Genomic DNA, 26,516 nt, shown 5'->3' with positions numbered 1-26,516 from the left:
CCAGCCAGGGATCCATTTTTTTAATATATATATATATCTATAAAATAAAGGATTTAAAAAGCAATACCAATTTAATTATAAACCATAAGTACCAACAATGTTTTGAATATTTTGATATACACTGTATATATTATGAGGCTAAAAAAGTATTCAGTATATGTGTGTAATTATTTAATTACTGAGCTTCAGCTGGCAAGATTTAAGAAGAATGACTGAAGAATGCAAGAGCAAACTCTGATACAATATACGGTTAAATTTTCATTAGTAATTACAACGTTTTGATGCAGTTCATACAAACATACAGCAATGATATTTCAGTACTGTAGCTGAGACATCAAGAGAAATGATGAAAATGAAAATGTCTGTTGCCTACAAATACCAAGAATTATTCATTCATAAATAAAATATTTATCGACAAGATTTCCACATAAACACTTCCTGACTTCATGCGGTTTGAAAAGTGAAAGAGGAATACAATAAGGTATATATTCAATATATCTATTCAAAAATCTAAGACTTTTGTGGACATTTTGTATACATACAGGTTAAAAAAAAATCTGGATTTACAATCGTGATTCCATTAAATGTATATGTAGTTTACAATGCTCAGTAGCCAAAAAAGTTCTCCTTAGTGGGAGAGTTTTCCTCTAAAAAATGAAAGTGTGAAATCCCTCCACTCGGGAAACTGTCCAATCACAACTAGCTTTCATAGTGAGGTTCAGCAGGTCTTTGAAGTGCTGGATTTTGTCCAGAGTTAAATGTGTGTGGAGTCATTTTTAGCCTTTCAAAATTAAAGTGCATTTTAAGGAACTGTGTGGGCAGCATGGTGAAGCAGTGGACTGTACTGTCACCTCACAGCAAGAAGATTCTGGCTGCAAAACTGCGGGTGGCTTTCTTGAGTATGTTTTCTTTGTGCCTGACTGGAGTACTCACAGGTCATTCATGAAGCTTTTTTGCAAAGCTCTTCAGAAAAAAAAGATGACTGGTAGTTTAGATTATTGAAGTTAAGTCGTGTTACAGCTCTCATATCAGTGGCCAAAGAATGCAATTATCTCTTTTGTAGGAAAACTGGATAGCTTGAAGGATGAGTTCTTGGACACGTTTAAGCATAATCATTCAGATGACAGCAAAAACTCTGAAGGCCTTTCCTCCTGTTGGGTTCAGTAAACTGCAAAAAAAGCATAGGGAAAGAAAATACATGAGATGAATGTGTGGCTTGGTTCTAACATTTTATATATTACATGAAATGCTAAACTGTTTTCAAATGAATAAAGACGTTTAGGCAGTAAAAAGTTTATCTGACAGATATTGGTGGGTACATACATAGAAAAAATTGGGCTGATGTTGAACCTGTTTGCCCCCTTCCGATCAATGTTGGAAATCTGTAACTCCAAAAGATTATCCACACCAGTGGTGTGGGTGAGTGATTGAGATGACTGAGTCACGGTCTTGGTGACCTCGACGTGAAGCTGATTAATGGCCAATTCTGGAAGCAAGCTGAAGCTTGTCGGACTTTACAAATGGCGACTCAATGAGTTGTGTTCAGTGTTTGTGTATTATATCTGCCAAAGTCATCTGCCACAATCAAACTGACAAGGAAGAGCCTCAACAGATTAGATTTGTAATGTATTTCATGTCTCTTTTTAATACATTACATAAAGACGGTAAATACATTTGTAGCGTTACTCGCCAAAAGAAAGAAAGAAAAAAACACACTGAAAAATTGCAAGCAAAATGGTGTCACTAAAAAAGTCAAGCCCGCCATTTTAACTTTACAAAATAAAAATGGAAAACAACCCAACAACAAAAACTAACATTACATTACATATTACACATGATTGGTGTCTTCAAATAAATTGGTAGCCCTTCGTATTACTCAATACAAAAGAAGTAGCTCTCAGTTTTAAAAAGGTTTGTGACCTCTGCACCGAACAATGCCATATGTTTTTAACGGTCACAAATTATGTAGATTACCACGTTTCATGACCTCTCATGACATTTTAGCTCACAGCACAAAAAAAACCTTCGCTCCAAAATACTTCAGTAAATGCATGGAGACATTTTGATGCATGCGCCTAAATGATTGAAGAAAGCAAATACTTAATATTGTAGAGATTGTAGAGAATTATTGTCACATGTATAGCACGAAACCACACAGTGAAATTGAAATGTGGAAGTCATGGGTTTGCTTACGGCACCTCCTCTGTGGAGTTTGCATGTTCTCCCCATGTATGCGTGTGTTTTCCCACGGTGCTTTGGCCTCACCCCCATTTCAAAAAACATGTTAAGTAGCTATATTTGCCACTCTAAATTTTCCGAAGATTTGTCTGTGACTGTGAATGGTTGTTTGCCTTTGTGTGCCCTGCAGTTAGTTGGCAAACAGTTCGGGGTGTACCCCGTCTCTTACCCGAAGACAGCAGGGATAGGCTCAAGCATGCGTTCAACCATTGGGAGAATTAGCATCATTTATGATGGATGGCTGTTTTAAAGCAATGAGAAAAGTAATTTTAAAGTACTGTATTTCTCCAAGTTGAGTTTTTTTTTCCAACCCCCAACCTTGACTTAAAACCACATAACACAAAACAGACCAATTTTTTCCACATATCTGTGTTTGAAAAACATTAATTTGTATGTGAAATAAGTAATATCAAGTCATTTACAAGGCTTCAAATCATTATACATACCTCTAATTCAATATCTGTACATCCATTTTAGAGCGTTTGGACAGAACATCGCAAAAATGCACTTTTGTCAAGTGTCGCCTAATTCCCTTTTCGTTGTCAACAACGAGGCTGCGTGAATCCTTTTTTTCGGCGGATGTTGACATATGAAAAGGAAAAGACGGCTTGTCTCCTTCAGCTCTTAGTGTGGTTAAACAAGCCGACATGGATGCTGGCAGGTGGTGGGAGAAACAGCGAAGAGCAACGTTCCCCGCTCTGATCTCACAACACTCGTCACTTGGCTAAAGAACATCCTGAGGAAGATGATCAGCAAATCATCTCCGAAGACCTCCATTTTAAAAAAACTGGACGGCCAGTAGATGACTCCCTGAAGGATGTTTGAACAACTGACGAAGAGATAGGAGAGGATGTCCTGCTGTTAAATGGAAGGAGCTACAGTATTGGCCGTGTCAGATAGTTATGGTGACTTTTCGGCCTATTTGGCAAATAAATATTCAGCTGTGTCCAAAAATAAAGCATTGAAAGATCAAATCATTTTATTGTTGCAACACTAGTTTCAGCATTTGCATCTACGCCTTGCCTCTCTGCCTTGCACTTACACCCCCCCTCAACACACACACACACACACACACACACACGCACGCACACACACACACCCTCCATGACCGCAATGGTAAATTCTATATGATGAAGAAATACACAAACCCATGCAATTCAGGTCGTAGAAAATCTAGGACTAGATTTCTGGTGAATAAAGATGTTCTCTATTTGATAAGTGGAATGGATTGAATAGCGACTCGTGCAAAAGGTATCCCAAAGAAAGGGGGAGACCCACAGATTTATGATCACATTCATGGGGAAAATGAAGAATTAGGTTTATACAGTATTTAGTCATTTGTTCCAGTTTGTAAAAATACAGCTAAAGAATTAGGTTTATATTTATTCCTTTGTTCCAGTTTGTAAAAAAACAAACAAAAAAACCCCCATTAAAAATACAGCTAAATCCTTGGCGTGTGTGTGTGCTTCAGAACGTTTTAAGGTGCTTAACTATAGCAATGCTCTGCCTAATTATTCTTCACACTTCATTCCATTTCCATTTAAAATGGTTAAAGACTGATGGTGATGTGCCCACGGACAGAGTTAAATGAAACCAGGCAGACTCAAACAAAAGCAATTTCTCTAACAATAGACTCATGAGCCAATTTCCACAATTATTTTCCAATTGACTCACCGCTCTCTATCAAATATAAAATACACATTAATGCCAAAGAAAAACCAAACAGTGCTGCGGGGTACCTTTCTGAGGTGACCCCATTTTGGGAAGTGCCGCTGTACTGCCTCCTGCGATCCACTGGCATCACATCGATATAACCTCCCGATTCGTTCTGAATTACTCCAGCATGAAGGGCGGCTCGACAGATACTTGATTTCTAAGGAGATAAGAAAAATGTGTTAACCAAAATGGCTATGAATTGTCGTTATTTGATTTTTTTGGATAAGATGTTGACCCCCATGTACTGATAGAAATAGGGCTACCTCAGAAGCACATTTCCGCACTTGTATCAGCAGTTTTGAAAGGATACATTAGGAGGTAGGATTTTTGTGAAGCTGTTCATGTTTCTACTGAAATTTTTCATTTCAAAAGCAAGGAAATAAATGCTCAACCAGCATCAGATTGTATTAGACTATGGATGTTCCATTGAACCATTGGCTTTTAAAATATAATCCAGGAAAATACCACAAAAAGAACTTACATCAGCATAATATTTACTCCCAATGACTCTGGCTTGACTCTCACGTAGACAATTCTTTGGACAATACAACCTTGCGAAAAAGGCAACATTTAAATAACATCAACATTTTCAGAATAGGCATGATAAATGAACATTTTTCTTCCTGCTTTTTGAACACAATATTTTTTAAACATAATTCAACATCACGGGAATTGCTCGTTTACCTTGGACAGTGTCGCACCGGTTTTTTGAATGGACAGAACAATGCCACAGTGGTGTCACATGCCACCGCCTTGACTGGAAGCAAAAAGTTACAGCGAAATGACCAATGACGACCTGTGTTAAGGAAAAGTGTTTTCTACAAGACATGTTATAAAGCGGTTCCTACCGGGCACAGACTGTACTTTAAAGGAATTTGCACTTCTGTTCTTCCTGTGACATTAAAGAAAATGTCAAGAATGGACTGTATGGCAACACTAAAGAAAAACAAGCAATTTGTTCCGATGAGTGATACAGAAACATACCCTATTGATTGAATACCATTCTTGTATGATTTCATGAATTGTTGCTTTCGACCCAGTCTCGTCACATCCAACCACCCTCCATCATTGTCAATAACACCAGCGTGCAATGCAGCTCCACACACACTAGATTGCTGGGTTGTTTACAAAACAAACAAGCGTCACAACATTGACGATGACCTCCCATCACATGCCGATGTTTGAATTAACGATGCAAGTAATAACATGATTGTTGGTATCATTTACCATGTCATAAGACGTAGTTCCGACTACTTTTCCATGTCTGTCAAAGCAGCCGGGTGGACACTCATATCTATGGGTAGGATCAAATAGTAGCCAGTATTTTTTTCCTGTTGAGTGTGAACAATGGTCTATTTGATGTAGACTTGTATGCCCCTACCTGTTACAAGTCGTTCCTTTGCACCGATCTCTCAGCTTCGTATCACAATCCATCTGTTGACCTGGAAGAACATGTGACCTTGAGTTAGAATTACTGTAGATTGTAACATCTGCTGGAATGGTCTCATGACTTTGACTTTCAGTCACATGAATTATTGCTTACACATCTGCTCGGTGCTTATGACCTGGTTTCGGTCCAAGTCCTCGGATGCTTGTGAAGGGTTTGGATTTTGGGACCTGGGTTGGGCCTCTCTCTCTCTCACTGCATCTGGTGATGGTTCAATGTAGTTGGTCTCCTCTGTCTCTGGAGCAGGACCCCTGTCAACACCTCCGTCTGAAAACAGTTGCCAAATTATGCCGAACTTTTGTCGCTGAAATTTAATTGAATGTGATATGTTTTGGGATTTTTTTCCTTTTTGTGGTACATTATTCCACAGTCGCCAAAGACTCCAATTGGATACTAAGAGTAGAAAATCTCTCATCCATAGTTCCTGAAGAATGGATTTGAGTTCTAAGAGTCTAAAATCTAGTTGGACTCTTTGGCACCAACGGGACTATGCCTGCATGGTAATTGAAAGTTAATAGATGAGCTATAAAGATTCAAAATTGCAAGCTATATTTCAAAACATTTTAGCTGATTTGTACCGCAATTTTTCCTCATTAACAATTTTGCTGCAGTGGAATCCATCTGTTCGTCCTTCCAGCCATCCATCTTCTTGAATGCCTATCCTCATGAGGTTCATGAACTTGATGGAACCTATCCCAGCAGTCTTTGGGCAATATGTGGGGTACACCCTGAATTGGTTGCCAGCCAATCACAGGGCACAAAAAAACAAACAACCAGCCACACTCAAAAACACACCTAAGAAAAATTTCAAATATCCAGGACAGCTACCCTGCATATTTTTGGAATGTGAGGGGGAAACCAGAGTACCCAATCAGAACACATAGGATGGCCGGAGCCAAAAGCAAACCCCTGACCTCCGCACTGAGAGGCGGATGTGTTAACTAGTCCGCCACCATTCTGCCCGCAGGTACACTACATGTTTATTTCATAAATTAATACAGCTCTATTAACAAACAGGGCAACATTAATTCTGCATTTTTATATGCATTTGCACACTTATTTTGCTGAAAGATCTAAATAATTGCACTTATGATTGCATACATTACAGTTTAAGTAAACCACCACATAATTTTGAGTAGATTCAAGTAAATTCATATTATTAATTCCCATACAACAGCGAACATTTAAAAATAATCCCCATGGAACATATTTGAGTTATGTTGGAAAATGTATATGGCTTAAAACCGTATCATCTTCCCACCTTTGTAGCACAGATTCTCCCTGCATCCTCCAGCATAGCTGGCTGGACAAGCAGAGCACGGTGCACCATACTTGTAAGGTGCATGACCCCACCAATTTCCCCTGAATAAATCAAAGAAAAAGAAAATCAAAAAGAGACAAACATGAGAACATTTAATATTTAGGGCAAAAATGACTCAATATTTGAATGATCTCCTCTGGGTAAATTTGCAGTACGGTTGAATGTGATGCAAAATAATGCAAAGCAAGTCACAAAAGTCAAGATGTGCTTGTATTTAGAATGGAAAACCTACGGAGGTGAGTAGTTGCAGACCAGATAAACAGCTTTTGCCCAGATCATTCCCCACACGTTCATATTGTAGCAGACGTTGATGGCACAGCCAATACGATTGCTTGTGGCCCACACCAACTAGAAAATAGAACATAAAACAAAAGCAAATTCAGGTAGCTGTGTTTGTCTTACATGTAAGTAACCATGTGCCACTTATCCAATGGTGTTGCCGGAAAATGCAACCAACCTATCCCATATGTTTGCTGTCAGGTTGCTGCTCACAGATTATGGAACACAATGACCGTATCACATGGACATAATCACATATGGGTCTAATTTCTGAATTTCACATACAGCATTTCTGGACTCATGGAGTGGCACAGTCTCCTGTTGTGTTTAGACTCCCAGTATAGCTCCACCAGCATTTAAGCTGAAAGGACGTTTAGACAGCCAAAATAAATAAAAGTCCTTGAGTTGCTACCCCATGAATCCAACATTTTTCTCCTTTTTTCTGCATAAAAAAAGTTCTCTGGTTGAAACGAGGCTCGGGAAATTAGAGAGTACGAAAAAAAATGGAAGAAAAAATACACAAGACCTCACACAAACACAGTTAAAAGGGGGCAAAATAAATCATATTTGTAGATGTTGAAGTTGTATTGTACAGTCTACAGTACACGCATTGTGTTGTTTATAAAAAATAGTATATTTGTAATTTGGGGATTTGTGGACTGCAGCAAAAACATGGGGGACCCACAGCTAGTGTGACCATCTATCAAACTAGATGGAATTCATAATCTGTTTAATTCAAAAGGTTGTGGCAAGGGCATAATTTAGTCTGACAGGCACGTAAACGTTACAGCCATTACCTGAGTGTAGTGAGTGCAAACGGGTCCTGAACATCGAAAAGGGCAGTGTGGGTTACACTCTTGGGAATATGGATAGCTGTAGTATCGCACTTCATCATACCAGGCCTGTACATGGTAGGTGGGAGGGCGGTCCCTGAGGATATAAAGAAAATTGTGCTTGATGAATTAATGATTCTGAGGTGTTTTTTTTTTTTTTGTTGTGATTTGTGAAGAAAAAAAAGTGGAGGGTTACCAGTGCTTTATTTTCAAAAATGCATTGAAATTTAAAAAAAAAAATGCCATCTTAAAGATTATAATACCCTTATTGGTATCAGAACAACACCAAAGGTTTTGCTATTTTCTGATGTCCACATTTTACAGTAAAACAAAGGAATAATGCAAAAGGCCCATGTTAACACTGTACCTGTGTTCATCAAGAAAAACTACATCCGAATGCAATTTTGGTTTTGCTGCTTGCTTTATTGATAGAGGAAACAATGAACCCAAGTCACCAGAGAGTGAACGCCCAATGCACCAACTACACGTTTACAGTATAGGAAGAATGAAAAGCATTTCTGGCTTGGTTTTCTCTGGGTACAAAGTAGGATTTGCCAGTTGGAGGTCTTACTTTTTTTTTTTTTTTTTTTTTAGTTCTGTAAATAAAATAGGGGACTGCATTTCAGGTAGGTGTTCGCTAAGAACTATAACGCAATTGAAATAAATGCAAAACAGTGTTTTGACATGTCCGTGTCCTGCAATAGAAAAGAAAAACCAAAACAAAAGAAACTCTGTCTACATGGTATTGTTACCTTAGGTAATTCCATAGTTGATACCATGGTAAATATTGGCTAATGTTGCTAAACATTTCACACTAATGAGAAAACCATTTTTAGTGCTGTCAAGAGATTTAAAAAAATAGATTAATTAAAATCTGTAATTAATTGATCTAATAATTGCTTTTTAATCTCACCCCCAGATTTTTACTTTTGGAGTTTTGTTTTTCAATTAGAGGTATTTAAAAAAAAATCCTTAAAACAATATCCCATCAAATAATGTCCAGATATGTTTTGTATCTTGCCCAACAGATGGAATAGCCTGCCCTCCTCTGCTGTTTATCTTTAGTGAGAACCGGCAGGTGGAGGTGGGAGGGGGTGGGGGGTGAGCATGTTCTGCTGATAGTCACATCTTCTGTTGCATTGATACAAACCTGCCCCAGTGCGCACCAAGGTTCTGGCCTATTTGAGTCAACATGTAGCTTGGTCCATGTTCCCATCGGCAAGTATGGGCCCAGTGCTCAGCGCTTCTCTCTAACTCATAATCCCACATCTGGTAAATATAAACACCAAAGAAAAATTAGTATGAAAAAAAACACACCAAACAGATATTTAGAACATCAAGAGTAATACTAAATTTAATAGTGTTCACAAGTCATTAAGATCAGGCAATAATACATGATGATATAAATGTTAGGCCTACTTTTTCTTTGATTGGGGTGGGGGAGGATAATTTTTTCCAATGTCTTTTCTATCAATACAGGCTGTGCTACATATATTCCGAGCAAAGACTTAACATTAATCCGCAAGATTTATTGGCCCCTTAGAGTAATGTCTTAGCCACAGACATCTCTTGCAATTTTAACACTCTATAGTTAAAACTAGGGCTCTCCTATTAAACACACATGACAGCTGGGATGAAAAGTACATAAGTGTCACAACCCCATCATCTTGCAGTTTTGTGCAAGCAATTCAGAGCATTTCTTTAAGTTTTGTTCCAGAAATTGAGGAGGGAAAGTATAACAAGGGAGTCTTTGTTTGAAGATCCAAAGTAATTTATAGTGTTACACCATGACACAATGAATGATAATTCATGCCATAATACCTGAAACCTATACATGTACTTTTACTTTGAGGAAATCGAAATTACCCACAAATATAGTCCAGATTAATTCAGTGGTTGATGTTCAGTCTGATGAAGCGGAGTCAAATAGGTATAGTGTTCTGTTCATTGCAACACTGTTTCATTGCATTTTAGCAATCAAATGTCCAAAATAACAAAATAGTGATTACATTATATTACATGGGGGTTGACATTTCTCTGGAGGCTGCCATGTTTGTTATAGCTACGGACAATGGTAAATGCAGCACCTCCTGCTGTCTGTAAGGAAAAACTGTCAAATCTTACACAGTGTCCTTTTAAGCTAAAACAATGTTGCCTACTCAATGATGCTGATGTTTACTGTTTGGACCCAGGAATAGACAAGATCCTTTTGTAGTTTCACTTTTCTTTGAAAAGGCCCCTGGAAAACTTCTCTTGGGGGCATAAGGGACATGACATCAAACAAACAGATAAAAAAAAAAAAAAAAAAGTTAAGTGTCCGAAAGTATCACAATGTAGTATGGTGGTGCATTCCATATGTTTTGATGAGCAGAAAAAAAATTCAATTGTGTGTGTGAGAGCATTTTCACATGTTTATGAGCAACACAATATTAAGTTGTACGTGTATACACCTGTGAGCATCGGAAATTGTTTCAGTATGGTATGTGAGCCTGTTTCATCTGTGTTTATGAGCAAAAAACATTTCAGTTGTGTGCGAGCAATGGTATTGACTTCTGTCCCTTTCGATACCTCATACAGTAATATGGGTCCACTCCATTGACCAGTTATATTTTTACTATTTACAACGCAAACGATTCTCGTTATGATAAGTACCGTAATTTCCCAAATATAAGACACGTTTTTCCCCAAAAATTAAGGCCAAAGGTATTTTTAAGTCGTTTTTTTTTGTTTGTTTTGTTTTTCGAGAAAGATTGATACGTCGGCCGCAAAAACCGAGTTTTGACGCACATATTAACATTTTTATATCGGCCGCAGTCTTACTTACAATAATTACCGTAACGAAACGAGCTAGTGGGCGGAAGTCAGTAAACTATTAGCAGCTAACAGCAGCTCGTGTTAGCTTAAATGGTTACGGCTAGAGAACACGGAAAGGTATTCCACTTAACTCGTTTATTAAATGTGGTCTTTTGGCATGAACACAATAGTAAACCTTGTGGTCCGCAACTTCGAGTATTTATGGTAAAATTAACTCGAGCCGCATCGTGAAGAAAGGAAAAACAATTACTTTGAGCTCATTCAACATTACCTTGGCGAGGCGTTCAATGACCATTCACAATATGGGAAATCTGAAATATTTTTAACTTATTTACTTATTTATATACGCAACAAATTTATATAAGCCCAAGAAAATGTGAAGAGTTTAGGAAGATGAGATTTATTTTATCTGTTTTGCAACAGTTTTTACATTGTTGCCAATGGTCGGTTCATCTTATTCACGGTAACAAAGAAAACACCAGAATTTGACCCTAAAATTCTATACACAGGTGTGTCTTATATTCGGGGAATTACGGTAGTTACCGACCGACGTTTCGTCATCCTTGCCCTCGTTCAGTGCTTGGATGCAGAGAATGCCACACATTAATCTGTAGCTTGGTATTTATTCTTAATTTTGTATTTTAAACATTTCTTATAATTAAGTGCACATGCAAGTGTTTAGAATGGTAGGAACTCTGTGTGTGGGATTTGTAATAGCTTATTGGAGGCATAAATCAAAACAGAAAAACTTAATCTCTACTTTGCGGAAATGTACCTATTGTGGGCACTTGGCAAATATCAGCTGAGGAAAGTTAGGGGACATTATGACTCACAATGTATTTTGATTATGGATTTTTGCAATCTCAGCAAGTTGTTAATATTGCAAGAAATCCCTTGCAAGATCTTATGTTAAAAAAAAATCGGGATTTGGAGCATTTTGTAGAAAAATATAATCATTGACTAATTTTATAAATCAGAAACGTTGGGAATCATTGTTATATAATTACATTCCTCTAAATCAAGTTTTTGTCAATTATTAATTTGCATTTTATTTTTGGCTAATGAAAAATGACTTACGGTAATACTTTAGAACAATTCAAAGTTACATTGCAACAAAAGGAATGTTTTATCAGTATCCTTAAGCACCTGGCAAAGGTAACAATATCATCTAACAGAGGAACAAGGGAATGATGGCAACATTTGACGATGCCAACATTTTGCCAACAAATGACTGGAAACTATCCCAGAGGGTATTGTGCCCCACCGCGCCCAAAATTAAGAGACAAGTGGCATATAATTGACCTTCTGTTAAACATTGGGCAAGGCCCCTCTATTCATTTTTATAACTTATCTTAAACACATTTTTATTCTTTGGATTTGGTCGCAGTAAGAGCCTTGATTCATTGTGTCTGCTCTATTTGTTTTAGTCTTCAGTGATTGATATATTGATTAGTTGATTAAGTGATTTACTAATATTGGTTTAATATTGATTAGTTGATTTGGACTTTGTTGATCTTGTAATTTGTTCCTCTGTCCCTTTTATTTTTTTGTGATTAAATGACCTTTTTGGGGCACACCCTGCCTCCCTGCTGCCCATACCCACACCAGAATGCGACAGAATGATCCAATCACATAATGACCCAGCGGGAAGCACACAGCAGCATTCAAAGCGACCACTCTGCCTGCTCCCGCCCTCTGCCCACCGAATGTCTTTGTCCCCCTCAAGTAAGCCTGATTGTCTGTTCCAATGTGTCACTTTCTCCTGTGACTTCTGCTTATTGTTAACGCTTTCAGTGCCAAGCGCTATCTGAAAAGGCAATCCCAAAAATGCCAGTCGATTTCAAGCATTTTGACGTATCTTTTGAGGCTGACAGACTATTGTATTGTATGACTATGTAGACAATGATTGTACCATATGTAAGATTGTATTCCATTCTTTAACCAGAAAAGGAAAGCAAGATTTTACTTTATTCCAGTCTTTAGTAATCACTGCTTGAAAAGGGTTTGAGTGACACCAATCTATTTAGGATAAAAGGAGTTTTTTTGTGGAAATGTTTTCTGCACAACTGTGACTTTGACACAAAATGTTTTTTTTCGCATCGTCTGAAACATCTCAACAGTCCATTTCAACAAAGTATGAACAAAAACAGTGAAAAATGTGTTTGATTGTTAAATAACAGTTTGCATATGTATATAACTACACTACAACAGTATTCGATTTGATTATCTTTTGATAAACACATGAACAAAAACAATGAAGATGTCTTTTCAATGGCAAAATAACAGTTTGCATATGTATATAAAACTGCATTACAACAGTGCTCAATTGGCATAATATTGAGAGGAGAGCTGGCCACAGGTGTCATCTATCCATTCATTAAAAACAAAAGAAAAACCATAGAATAAGAATTCTTGTCTCTGGCACACATCCTACGTATTTTATATGACGAAAATTCTCATCCATGGGACTGAAAGAGTTAAAGTGTCAAATTCCCAACCATTTTATCCCCGCGTGTTTCTTTTTATTTCGAGTTATCAGACTGTAAAGGCAGTCGGTCACCTTTCGTATCCGAGAAGCTAACTTGACTCGGCCAACTGACTGTCATGTTCTGGGTTTAAATTGGTTTTAGTTTTGTTTTGTTCCTATATTCAAAAAAAGAAATTTAACGTCTCTGTCATTCTGTCTTGCGAAATAGGTGCTTTAACACCGACAGAAGTAAAAATAATTGTCAATCAAAAATCCACTCTCAAAAATGTATCAATGTCCAAAAAAATCAAAATTAAATCGAATCACGAGTATTGCATGTAGAATACCTCGCTTACATTCTTGTAACTTACTAGACAGTATGGTGAAGAATGGTTGTGAGTATAGGAAATCATTAAGAACGCTTTGTTAGTGGACGTGTCTTTTTTTTGGTGCCTTTTAAAGCACAGGTGTCAAACTCAAGGCCCGGGGGCCAAATCCGGCCTGCCACATCATTTTATGTGGGCCGCGAAATGCTAATTAAGACTTCAAAAATTCTAACTAAAATATTACATTTTCAAGTTCAATTTTAAAAATGTTTTGGAGAAAAGCATTTTTTTTTGTTACCAATCCCTCTTTGGAATAGCCTTTACTCGCCTCTGATCTCAAAACTAGGTAAATATGCAATGATCATATGACTTCACAGTCATAATAGCCCACCATCAGAAGCTCAAGCTACCATTTAGCCCAGGATTCAACTGGGTTTGACACCCCTGTTTCAAAGGCAACAAAATACAGTAATGCACAGTGCGCTGTCATGTTGTAACTATCATGTTCATGTAGAAATCCTTGGCTTCCAAATCATGGAGCTTGAAAACCAAGAAGTTGGCCCTTACACTTCTCTTCCCAAACACATCATTATCATCAGTAATAGTATCCCGCACTAAAGAAACAGTGGGTTAGTATACATAACATACATTTACACTAACATGGCTCACACTTCAAATGGCAAGGTTTGACTGACTTGAAATAGAATCACCGCAGTGGCACCCCAAATGAAATGCATGGAGGATCAAATGAAGGATAACATTGGCACCCAAGGGTTTGGAGTGGGCTGGGATGGATGAGGAGAGAGAAGAAGGGTGTGAAAGTCAAATAGAGTGAGGAAAGGTGTGTCGGACTGCGGATCAAAAAGTGAAACACCGGGAAAAAAGACAAAGTCAGCCAAAGAAGAGAGGCGGTGAAAGAGAAGGAACATTATAAGAATGAAAAGTGTATAAACACAATGACAGATGTTCCACATTTTAACGAAAGCCCTATTTAGGGTTCTCTTGTGGGCAAGACTTAATTTATTTTCTGTGTGTTGTTATCTTTTCCAAGTTTGAAATGATCTTGCTCACTACTATCGTTTAAATCAAGGAAGTACGGAAAACAAATATCCGATTTCTATAAAATTTGAGAGCTTGTGCGGAACAGGAAGCTCTTCAATGTGGTATGGGGTAAAATATGTGGACGCAATCATTTACACTCATACATTTGAGCAGAACTCTCCTGTACTTGCTTTACACCCATATCGTCTACTGTACTTGTTAAGGCAGTGACACACATCACGACAGGAACACACATGATGTGGGTTGTTCTATACAACTTGGAGCTACAAAACTGAAAACAAACTGTGGCAGTACTACTTCAAAGGGAATTCCACTGCAAAATTGACTGCCAATATGTTGTACTATACAGCCCCACTAGTCTAAACCCAATATAAGGATAAACACTTTGTTTGCGGAGTATGAACAAATTCAGGATAAATAAATTAATAATTGTATCTATTTTAGGGAGTGACAATTTTGCCCCTTGCTGTTGACTGAAAATGACAGAGTTGTAATGACCAATCACAACTGGAAAAAGTCACATGACCAAACTCAGAAAACAGGTGATTGGATGTTTCCTGAGCCTGGAGCAACTGTGATATGATTTTCAGTCAACAAAATGGCTGCCCCTGGATGGATAAAACTTGTCCTCAAACCTCCCCTAACTTCCCTTTTAAAAGGCATACAAATTCAACACCAAACACATAGAAGCTTACATGTCTACCAATTTAGGTGCTAAAATACATTAATTTACATAATTACATTTACATTAAGGACAACAACCATTCATACACCCAATCACTACTTAGAGTGTTTGGGTGCATGCATGGTTGTTTGTCTGTGTGCCCTGCAATTGGTACACAGACAATTCAGGGTGTCATGCGCCTATTGCCCAAAGTCAGCTGGGATAGGCAACTGCAGGCCTGCGACCCTTGTGAGGATAAGTGGCTCTAGAAAATGGATGGATGAATGGAAATGTACATTTACATAGATATTTGACAATGAACCTCAAATGGTCTCAACAATGCTGTGAAGAAACATAAACCAGCACACATAATTGGAAGTGACGTCCACATTTCGGGTGAAAGTGTAGGACTTACCATATACTCCATGTTGGAGGCTGGAGGGTGGACCTGACCACGCAACTTGTTGTGTAGATCCAGGATGAGGTGCATGTCCCCCTCGCTGATGGCCCTCTTCCCTCTAGTTCTGGCCTTCCACCACTCCTCGTCTTTGTCCCTGTATTTGTCCAGGATGGACTCCAGTCGTGTGGAGTTGCTCAAGACCGTACATGTCACAGTGTAGGCCAAACATAAGCACAGGCTCGCTGCCCTAAACCACTGAGGAAAAGGAAGAGGCTTCTTCATGTTGTGGAAAATCCCGGTGCCGAATAACAACTACTGCTCTTGGTGGTCTGAAAAAAAATCAATAAAAAGAAAAGAAAGTAAAGATTGGCTTTAGAGGGAATTGTAACAACATGTGGCAAATTTCTGCAGGCTACAACAAGAATATTGATGCATGGATGGCTTTACATTCAATAAGATTCATTCAACTTTTATCCAGCTTTTTCATACACTGAGCTGCCAAAACTGTAGGTGAACCTGCACAATCCATTCTGTCATCTTGTTCAAGGTTGCTGAGAGCTCAAGTATATCATGACAGACTTTGGGCAGAATACATTCACAATGTGTCACCCAGCATGCAGGCATTCACATTGCCATTTTCACCAACACTAATGAGGATGCAGTGTCTTCAGTACTGAAATCGAGCAAGTGAACATCGACACCATCAGTGAATTAGTTAAAAATTACAAAATATATGTGAGTTGGCACTCGCTTGTAGTTAAACACTCAAGATAAACATTTCAGTTTGATGCTTTGCAGTTTGACCATCGCAAATTGCAAGCAACGGTAAATACATTATTACAGTAAACGAATACTGTACCTTTCTGTCAATACAAACTGGTCATATTTGCAAATGAAGACCTTTTATCCAACTTTTGAACTGCATCTCATTTCATTAAACTCACTAAAACAGATGATTAAGAATGAAGCAATTTGCTATTGAGATATTATTAATGGACACATTTGCCAACGATAGCAGCTCAAACCTGTTCTCATACAGAGAGAATCACTGTACAGAAATTATTATTTCAAACCGTGAGGCTGTTACAGCAGCTCTGAAGAGCTTCAAGTGCATCAGCGGGTCACAGCATCCCTACTCACAGTAGGACCACTGTAAGTTTCACACGTAATATTAGACCACAAGGCTAGATTTATAGACTGTGAACAACTTACTGTATTGCGTGCGCTCATAGTGAGGGGCACGGGTTATGGAGAAAAAATAATATTGGATTTTATAATCCTGTCACAGGTGCCAGCTTCCACTCTATACGTAACAAGCCAATGGATCAGAAAATAAAGAGCACGTTTACCTTTTCAATCAGTCAAGATCAATTTCCAATATCTCAGATTCCAAATGTTGATTGACTATATTCTGCAATCCAGTGAGTTGTCCAGCAAGCAGATTGTGATTTTCACATTGCACGCCAACTCCTCACTTGGAGAATCACAAAGGTCTATAGGTAGCCTACCTGTTGAATTCCTCAGCTCATACAGTATACTGCTGGTTACATGAGACCACCGCTCATTTTGCACTTATATGCCAACTTTGCCCGTAGCAACGCTCATCACAGTGGGCCACTCCCCCCACAACTCGCTTGGCCCCGGCCACGCGCGCGCGTGACCACCCACAACTAACACACGCGCTCACGGGGCCAGCGGTCGCTATTGTGTGACTCAGAATCAGTTGATAGACTCACGCCGTTTGCAACTACTTCATCGATGATACAGATACGTATTACCTACTTAATAATATAATACAGTAATGACAATGTAAGGACCGGAGAATGTCCAACTTATCTGATACCGTTCGTGACCTGAAAACACCGTTGTATTTATGTATAACTATTATAAACTTTTAAACGTGAGTGAGATTTTAGAGATACGTAAATTTCTACCATATCCCAAGAAAGTATGTCCTATTACAATAAATAAATAAATAAACTAATAAATTAACACGAAATCAAAAGTTACGAATTCGACTTATTTTTCTCGTTATAATAGACTTTCTAACACTAATGTTTGAGAGGTACTTTAACGCCATCTTCTGGACAGTCTGACTATCTGCGCTTTACAATGTAATGTGGACGATATCCAAATTGGTTTTGGTCCTTCTTTGCCTCTAATATTTTAGTTTGCTGGTATAAAATAGATTCGTCGACATGTTTTCAATGTTATGGGAGTTATCTACAATCAAGATGCTAATATTTGTAGATTCAATCTATCTAAGTGATAGATAGATAGATGGATGGATGGATGATGGATGGATGGACGGATGGATGGATGGATGGATGGATAGATAGATAGATAGATAGATAGATAGATAGATAGATAGATAGATAGATAGATGGATGGATGGATGGATGGATGGATGGATGGATGGATGGATGGATGGATGGATGGATGGATGGATGGATAGATAGATAGATAGATAGATAGATAGATAGATAGATAGATAGATAGATAGATAGATAGATAGATAGATAGATAGATAGATAGATAGATAGATAGATACAGCTAGAGGATAATAGTGCATGAAAACAGGCACTTGCCTTGACCTATTCTAGCTCAGTCAATGACATTTCCCTTTAAGAGGATTTATAAAATAACGGTGGACCGAAAACATAGGAAGGTTGGTAATTGCCGGAGGTTTAATCCTTAAGCTCTGGGAGCAATGACGGCAAGCTATTTTGCGGTCAGATTTTACCCATTTGGAGAAGAATTTGCAGCACGTGCAGAAGAGTATGTTTTATAACAGGATGTGACAATTGATGGATATATGTCAGAGTTTTCAATAATGAGAGACTGGAGGTTAAAAGTATAGGAGAAAGAAATGTTTTTCCAACTTTTGTTGTACATCGGTGAGTATGTTTTACATGTTTGTTGTAACGCCGACTTCAATGCATTTTTTTCATTTAATTTTACAATTTTACTTAATATTTGTCTTATTTTCTGTTCCATTTTTTTACTGTCTTCCATTCAGCTTTTGCAACATGTTTGATCACACCTCGGTTGTCAGGTGCGACAGCCGGTAAAGCAAAAACACAAGGTATGTTTCACAGCTACAACTGACACAATACTTTTTGAAAATTGTTTTGAAATTCGACAGTGGGCGTCTGTCATTTTTATTTTCCAGTTTCTTTATTTGATCATTTGTGGTTTCTTTTGGTTTCAAATACAACCAATAAATGAATAATAACCCACATTTATCAAAAGCAATAGTATGATCATTTAACCTCATATTTATCATACTATCATGATTGTATTCATAACAGTACATGAAGAGTAGACCATGTAGTGCACTATACCTCTAAAACTGTGATCAAGTTTGTTAATTAAACAGTGTAAGGTAGATAAGTCAAAGGACAAATTGCACAACAATGTAACTTGTTTTCTTCAAATCAAACCTAAAACTTGCAATGAGTGTGTGGTGCACCTGGAATTTTTTTTTTTTTTTTTTTTATGCAGTAAAGGAATGTCATAAAATTGTTGAAGCTGTTATTACCTGTAACCCTGTGTTCTCCTGTTAATCAGTGACCAACAACTCAGGGGTGACACCGCGTGGCCTGTGTGGGACCTGGGTGAAGGAGCCTCAGGGAGGCTATTTCACCTCACCCAACTACCCAGAGAAATACCCACCCGAGAGAGAATGCATCTACATTATAGAAGGTGAAGCTATAATTAAAACATTTTCACTATTCTTGACTAAACGGCATGCTTGGTCTCCTGCAGCTTCCCCCCGCCAGTGCATAGACCTGTTTTTTGATGAAAAGTATTCCATCGAACCTTCGTGGGATTGTAAGTTCGATCACATCGAGGTCCGCGATGGGCCGTTTGGTTTTTCACCCATCATTGGACGCTACTGCGGCCAGGAGAGCCCCATGTATGTTCGCTCCAGTGGAAGGTACCTGTACATCAAGTTTGTGGCTGATGGCGAGCTGGAGGCTATTGGGTTCTCCGCCCGGTACAACTTCACACAAGGTGGGTCATGCAATTCAATTAGAAAGACTCTCGTTCATGAATGCACATTATGAAATGATCCATGATACATATTTACAATCCATGTCATGAGTAAATATGCACAAGGGACAATTGCGTCAGATTTTTTCACCTTACTTTAAAACCAAAGCTATCTTAGAAACCATAACTCCTTTGTGACCATGTCAATGACATGCTCTCACACCACCAAACCATGCATTTGCTAACTTACTAAAGATAAAATTTAAAGCAGACATGCTGGGCAAAGCATGTTTGAAGAATTTGGTAGCTATGGACTCCAGATTTAAGGAAGGCATTGTTTGTTTGAAATGTATTAAAAAAAAACTTGATGCATCATTGTTTATGTCACTTCATTCAAACACATTGCACTGAAAATATCGACAATATGGTAAAATAATTTTTGCTGAATTTTCATGAAACCTCATAAATTAAAGCTGTAACTTAACAGTTCAATTAACTCTTCGTTTTTTGTATTTTTTTTAATATAATGATAGCCCTGCACATATTTGTCTTTGTTTTTAATAACCACAAGTATAATCCAGGAACATCTATTTATACTCATTTTCTTGTCATCAAATGATGGTCAATTAACTTTTATTTTATTATTAACATGACTTTGACACAACATTGAAAAGATGCCTCCCTCTCCTTTTAATAATATAACACACCAGCATGCAGACTGAGCATTAATCTCATCAGTATGTTTTTGGCATCTGATTTTATAGTGGCATTTTAGTAACTATCATTACTGTGAGTTATTTTTCATTTCTTTTTAATCCTCAGCAACCATAAAGAACCCTCCTTAAAATTGTATTGTCGTTGTTAGGAAGTTAGTTATTGGGTTGTACGCCACAGGAAATAGCCCTAGATGGAGGACATGGGAATACACCGGCACACAAGCACACACACATGCACAAACACACACACACACACACACACACACACACACACACACACGGACACACACAGAGTAGTTAATGAAAGCTTGTCTTCAGGGGAATACAGCTTGTCAGCACTGAGCCGTAGCAGCAGCTTAAGCTGGACTGAGGATGAGGCTTTATTAACAGCAGATTTTATAGGCCACCAACAATGATCAAAATCAAAGATTAATCTACCTCCTTCTGTTTGTCCAACCTTTTTTTTTCCGGTGAAAATAAAACCTTCCCAACTTGAAGATTCTACATCACAACCAGACAACCTGTAAAACTTGCGATGGAATAAGCAGAATGGGTAACTACCCCTGTAAGAAGATATTTGCTCTTATTGGCAAGATAAGGAGATTTGGTTTCCCATCTGTTTTTATTGCACACATCTTATCTGCTCTGCTTATCTGTCTAGTATCACACATTGGAAATGGGAGATGTTGTGAATGTCTGAATGGAAGAAAAAAAGAAAAAGAAAAGAGTAGTTGTAGAAATTGCAACAAAATGTACCACACTCAGATTGAACCAGTGATGATGCGCTAGCTTGACCGCCTCCCTAATTCTCTTTTCACATATTCACATTTCTTCAGAATAAAAGTAAACATGACAGTGTAGCGTTAGCCAGCTAGCAGCATTAGCTTGCACCGATTTTAGTTTTAATTAGAGACGGCAAATATTTCAATACATTGATTGTATGTATAATCTTCATAGTGGACTTACAGCCCCCCCCCCCCCCCCCCCCCCCCCACACACACACACACACACACACACACACACACATAGATAGGACAGAATGTGAATAATCTGTCCAAGCCTGAAGCAGAAAGGGGTAAGAAACATGAGAGGATTAATAAGAACTAAGATGGTAAATCAGGATTTATAATCCAGCTGGCAAGTAGATTTTGCCGCACAAAAGTTCAGGACACAATATGCATGTGTCATCAGGATTTCAGGGATCTTTAAATGAGGGCACCCTCAGGTTATGATAGTTTTATAGCTGGTTATATAAGTCTTTCTGTATATGTGTAAGTAGTTCTGGATGATGAACTCTTCTCACATGAAGTACCTTCCCAGCTACAGATTGAAACTATTGACTTGCTTGTAGAAAGCAAAAAATGAACAATGTCACCGAATTTTCAAATATATTTAAGTAATTGTATGTGAGTATACAATTCATTGACTGTGCCACATTGTTTGATCACTGGGCCATAAGTGCCATTCGGAATACAAAATACAAAAAAATAATCAATAATCGATAGGGGCGTTTTCATGACTAGTTTATTACAGACAAATATTATTTGTATAATTAATATTCAATTATTTGTCTCACCAGTTAGAACGACTCACTACATTCTTGTGTACATATTTGTGTACTGCAATGATATGTGAACCACATTTGTTATCCATATGTGATGATAATATTACTTGAAATAATAACTGATTGATCATTTGATCCTGACTTGTCTATTCGTCAAAAATTACTTTTGACAATAATAATGATCATCGTCATCATCATCACAATCGTTAAGTCAAGATCATAATTACAATCATAATTATTTTAATAATCATAAACATGTCGCATGTCATCTTGACATATTTGGTCGCAGTGTTGGATTTGTGATCACAATTGGTCTCCTTATCTAGATTTTTTGTAGTGGGTAAGTGTAATTTTTCGCATACACTCGTGGGTGCTTCAGAGGCATTACGGTAAATGCAGCATTACACCCTCCTCCTGCGGCTGTCAGTAGCTATAACAGATATGGCAACCTCTGGAGGAGTGCCACTCCCATGTGATATATTTTAATGACGACTAGACCTCAGATTATACTTAAAACATATACTGTTCGTCGTTAAGAAAACATTTATTTGCAAGTTTTTGAAATTTATAATTTAATTTATTCATTTTGAATGAAAAACAGCCTAAATCTTACATATTCTCACTTTAAGAATCAGAAGGAAATCTTTGCTTTTAAGCGTTCAAATTTGTCTTTTTTCTTCTTTTAGATCCGGAGTTCAAAGGTTTGGGAGAATTGCCAGCTTTGCCATGTGGGTATTATAATAAAATGAGAATTTGTTTCCTTTTTTTAAACATATTTTGGTAGGAACAAGATATGTGTAATTCACTGACAATACGGACATAATACAACAAACATAGGAAGGTATGTGTCCATTAGTCAAACATTACATTGGAGTAATGACAAATGTGGGCTTCCTCCAAGCAATGCAATGCCTTTTATAGTGTCTCAAACATTTGATTAACAATCTAAATCAAAAATCTAATCCTCCAGTTTGCGAGTTTGAACTGAATGGTCCAGAAGGCTTTGTGGAATCTACTCAGATAACCCGGGAGAAGCGGGCCCTGTCGACAGAGGCTGTGGACTGCAGGTGGTATGTCCTTGCCCCGCCACGAGCTAAGGTACACTACAGTTTGTTATACTTATCTGTGACTGTGGTTAATTTGTTTTTATAGACACTAGAATATAACTAAAATACTAAAATACTAAAATATAACTACATTCTTTCTGAGGGAATGTTTTTGAAAAAATGAATCTACAGTTTGCGTTTTTAACAGCTAACATATGAGACAAAGACATTTTGAAAAAAAATGTGTTCTACAAAGATGGCATTGATTACACATTAATGTGAGCAGGACACATTTTGACAACTTTTGTCATCTGTACACAATCCAAAGAATTTTCCCTCTGTCATCCATAGATCTACATGCGCTTTCTGGAGTATGAGATGCACAACTCCAATGAGTGCAAACGTAACTTTGTTGCCATTTATGATGGCAACAGCTCAGTTGAACACCTGAAGAATAAATTCTGCTCCACGGTTGCCAACGATGTGATGCTTACATCCTCTTTGGGTGTGGTAAGGCTGTGGGCAGATGAGGGAAGTAGGAAAAGCAAATTCAAGATCCTCTTCACAACCTTTCTTGACCGTAAGTGGCTCCATCTCTGCTGTATTGCGTAAAACATTTTGTGAAACACAGATGTGAAATACAAATGGTATTCTGTGCAAAAATATATAAAATAAATAGGAAAGTAAAATAGTACACGTAATGTGCTTAAATTAAGAGACTATAAATTCTAATCAAAATCACAAACAAATGCTTATTGTGGTTAGGGAGGAGGCCTCTAACTGGGAGCAGGAAGACTGGGAGAGGAGTGCCCGCCTCCCTCATGAAACTTAGACACGCTTGTTAGGAAGAAGCGAAGGGAGACCAGGAGAGAGCAGCACTGCACCGGAGCGTTGTACATCTCTTATCTAGATTTTTTTCGTAATAAATTGTGATCAAGTGTAAACTGATGGTTATCATGTTAGGTCAGCTACAGGCTTCACTCTAATTAGATGCTAATACAAGCAAGGCTCTCCATGAGACTACAGACACCCATTAACCTTGAAAAACGAGGGATTATTGTACTCTATAACCTAAATTGTACTTAACTTTCAATGGCCAAAGTAACCAACTCTGATCCAAAAAAGTGGGGATAATATTGACGATGGCTATAACTGTGTGTGTTTGTCAAAAGTACCAACTCAACCCATCTATAAATTAGAGGTGTGCACAACAACTGCAGTTTGTGATCCCTTTTGAATTCCAGCGCCATGCGAAGGAGACACTTTCTTTTGCCATAGCAACATGTGCATCAACCACACCCTGGTCTGCAATGGCATCCAGAACTGTGTGTATCCATGGGATGAAAATCACTGTAAAGGTACACTGAACTGTTTGCAGGCAGCTAGTATATTTTCACCTCGTGTCTCTTGTTGAACTAATGGTGATCATATTCCGTATTGCTTGTAACACCAGAGAAAAGGAAACCCAGCATTTTGGACTCTCTGGATAACACGAACATCACTATCATTGCTGTAACCTGCGGCCTGGTTGTCATCCTGCTCATCATCTCTGTTATCATCCAGGTCAAACAGCCCCGTAAGAAGTACATCATACGCAGGTTAATTCAATTCTCATTGATTTTATTATAAAATAAATATATAATATAATAAATATATATTATATATATATATATATATATATATATATATATATATATATATATATATATATATATATATATATATATATATATATATATATATATATATATATATATATATATATATAAAATACTGATAGGGCGGCACATTTCGACGTCTCGAGTTCAATTCCAGCTTGCTCCGGCCTTGGTGTGTGGCGTTTACATGCATGCTAGGTGTATTTTATTAGTAGTTTTTATCCACGATTCGAACAAAAAGATCTCCAAGAGTACAATGTTTTTTTTTTCATGCAGCCAGGCAGCATAAATTGCATGTTTACTTTGAGTGTTCAGAGGTTTTTGCTGCAGTTTTCCTGCTACAGTTTTATATTAAAATACTTGGACACAACAAAATAGTGAGCAGTGAAGTGCTGTTTTACAAAAAAGATATTAAATTACGCTTTTATTTTTGATGCACTGAAATATTTACTCTAATGCAGCTTTTGAAATTTCAATTAAGTTGCAATTGTCCGGTGTGGAACTTTCTTTCTGGATCAAGAAAGTTTTTCTTTGTGGTGGAAAAAACAAAAGCAGGTATCTCCACTGGTATCTCCTCACCTATTCTCTCCACCCTTTCTATGATGCAACACTGTTTTCAGTAAAGTGTGAAAGTGCTGCAGTGGCATTTTTTTGCTCCCATAAGACATTGCATTTTACAGGAAAGTGCTGAATATGAAAATAGAGTGTAGAAAGGCAAAGGCTTTCATGTTCTATGTTCTTCCACTATGTTCTTCCACTTTTACAGCAAAGATCTATCTGGCCAACCCACATTGCTGAATCCTTGCCATTTTGTAATGTATCACATTATATATCTTTATATAGATATATATATAATGTTCTCTTTTTTTTTTTGCATATTCCCCAGAGATGATTTCGACCCTGCCCTCCTCCATCCAGGGCTTGAGCCTCCTCACTATGAGCTCTGCACATTACGACCCGTCCCTTCAGGTGACCTGAACGATGCCGTGATGGGCGAAGAATTTGAAAAATCCCACAAGTTTCGTCGATCCTCCTCCAAATGCATTCGGGACCACCATTGCGGATCACAGCAGGGAAGCATGCATGGTAGTGTTCAAGGCAGCCGTAGCAACCTGAGCATGAGAGAGGACACCCTCGATCTTGATGGGGGGGCTCTTGTGCCACAGCTACCGCCGGGGATGGTGAGCCAGCAGTCGCCACGGCTCTCCCACCACATGACCCCAGTCGGTCACAGGAACATCTTAGTTATGAAGCACAGCTATTCCCAGGATGGGGCAGATGGGTACAGAGAGGATGATGATTTGATGATTGACGATGGTCCAACAACCAGCAGACATCACATTCACCACCAGCAAATCCATCACGGCATGCCAAGGTTGGACCACACTGTCCACCGTACACTCTCTAATGATTTTTAATGTGGAAAGATTACAACATCATTTACTCTGTGCAAGTCCACCTCTTCATTAAAGTTCCCACACACTCAAAATCCCTTTTTTCCCAGTTTTATCCTTTGACATAGGTCAAAATGAGTCTGTGACTTGTTTAATGTTTGACAGATATGGAGTTTGTTGACTATATGCAATATACAGTATATGGATTTGAAATCCAACATGAAATATAAAACGCTGATGAGACGTAAGGGTCGGCTCTTTAGATACTACTGAATGCTACTCTGTAAGTACATTCCTACTTTGTAGCTCGTACACACCCTCTCAATGAAAGGAAAAAGTGGCTGCGCTAAAATTTTGCATCACATACCAACAAAGGAGAATGTGAAATGCAAGCTGTTTATTTATTCACAAGCGTGTTGGAACAAACCCACACACACACACACACACACACACACACACACACATATATATATATATATATATATATATATATATATATATATATATATATATATATATATATATATATATATATATATATATATATATATATATATATATATATATATTGAATT

The 26,516-nt window shown here is 37.8% G+C and overlaps 2 protein-coding genes across 4 annotated transcripts; one reads left to right on the top strand and one right to left on the bottom strand.

Annotated features, from left to right (window-relative positions):
• Window positions 1-80: 80 nt before the first annotated feature.
• On the bottom strand, window positions 81-17,075 carry LOC148415109 (cysteine-rich secretory protein LCCL domain-containing 1-like). 2 transcript variants are annotated; one of them, XM_088429704.1, is made up of 15 exons: window positions 16,917-17,075; window positions 15,583-15,896; window positions 8,985-9,103; window positions 7,799-7,931; window positions 6,955-7,070; window positions 6,663-6,763; window positions 5,498-5,668; window positions 5,336-5,396; window positions 5,182-5,248; window positions 4,939-5,069; window positions 4,803-4,846; window positions 4,639-4,711; window positions 4,436-4,505; window positions 3,978-4,111; window positions 81-1,168 (listed from the first exon to the last, which is right to left on the bottom strand). In XM_088429704.1, exons 2-15 carry the CDS (start codon window positions 15,847-15,849, stop codon window positions 1,117-1,119), a joined length of 1,539 nt encoding a protein of 512 aa, XP_088285830.1. In that variant the 5' UTR covers window positions 15,850-15,896; window positions 16,917-17,075; the 3' UTR covers window positions 81-1,116. The 2 variants fall into 2 exon arrangements, with proteins under 2 accessions (XP_088285830.1, XP_088285831.1); XM_088429705.1 differs by lacking the exons at window positions 15,583-15,896; window positions 16,917-17,075 and adding an exon at window positions 10,780-10,899.
• Window positions 17,076-17,992: 917 nt separating this feature from the next.
• On the top strand, window positions 17,993-26,412 carry LOC148415108 (neuropilin and tolloid-like protein 1). Of its 2 annotated transcripts, XM_088429703.1 has the most exons (11): window positions 17,993-18,464; window positions 18,587-18,652; window positions 19,138-19,272; window positions 19,336-19,584; window positions 22,530-22,571; window positions 22,814-22,941; window positions 23,241-23,469; window positions 24,134-24,247; window positions 24,343-24,487; window positions 25,434-25,633; window positions 25,714-26,412. In XM_088429703.1, exons 1-11 carry the CDS (start codon window positions 18,437-18,439, stop codon window positions 25,842-25,844), a joined length of 1,467 nt encoding a protein of 488 aa, XP_088285829.1. In that variant the 5' UTR covers window positions 17,993-18,436; the 3' UTR covers window positions 25,845-26,412. The 2 variants fall into 2 exon arrangements, with proteins under 2 accessions (XP_088285829.1, XP_088285827.1); XM_088429701.1 differs by having other exon boundaries at window positions 17,996-18,464; window positions 25,434-26,412.
• Window positions 26,413-26,516: the final 104 nt, after the last annotated feature.

Source organism: Hippichthys cyanospilos, chromosome 12 (genome assembly GCF_059441005.1).
Source record: "Hippichthys cyanospilos isolate Australia breed blue-spotted pipefish chromosome 12, RoL_Hcya_1.0, whole genome shotgun sequence".
NCBI lineage: Eukaryota > Metazoa > Chordata > Actinopteri > Syngnathiformes > Syngnathidae > Hippichthys > Hippichthys cyanospilos.
The sequence above is the reverse complement of the archived record's forward strand: the minus strand, read 5'-3'. Positions and strand labels throughout refer to the sequence as shown.

Bases quoted from the DNA above. Each gene is read 5' to 3' on its own strand.
- LOC148415108 (XM_088429701.1), top strand. From the start codon at position 18,437: ATGTTTTTCCAACTTTTGTTGTACATCG. The intron at 19,585-22,529 runs GTGGGTCATGCA...TTCTTCTTTTAG, and splicing joins CCGGTACAACTTCACACAAG to ATCCGGAGTTCAAAGGTTTG. The intron at 22,572-22,813 runs GTGGGTATTATA...CTAATCCTCCAG, and splicing joins AGAATTGCCAGCTTTGCCAT to TTTGCGAGTTTGAACTGAAT.
- LOC148415109 (XM_088429704.1), bottom strand. From the start codon at position 15,849: ATGAAGAAGCCTCTTCCTTTTCCTCAGTGGTTTAGGGCAGCGAGCCTG. The intron at 9,104-15,582 runs GTAAGTCCTACA...TATATTTACCAG, and splicing joins CCTCCAACATGGAGTATATG to ATGTGGGATTATGAGTTAGA. The intron at 4,847-4,938 runs GTATGTTTCTGT...TTAATGTCACAG, and splicing joins AATGGTATTCAATCAATAGG to GAAGAACAGAAGTGCAAATT.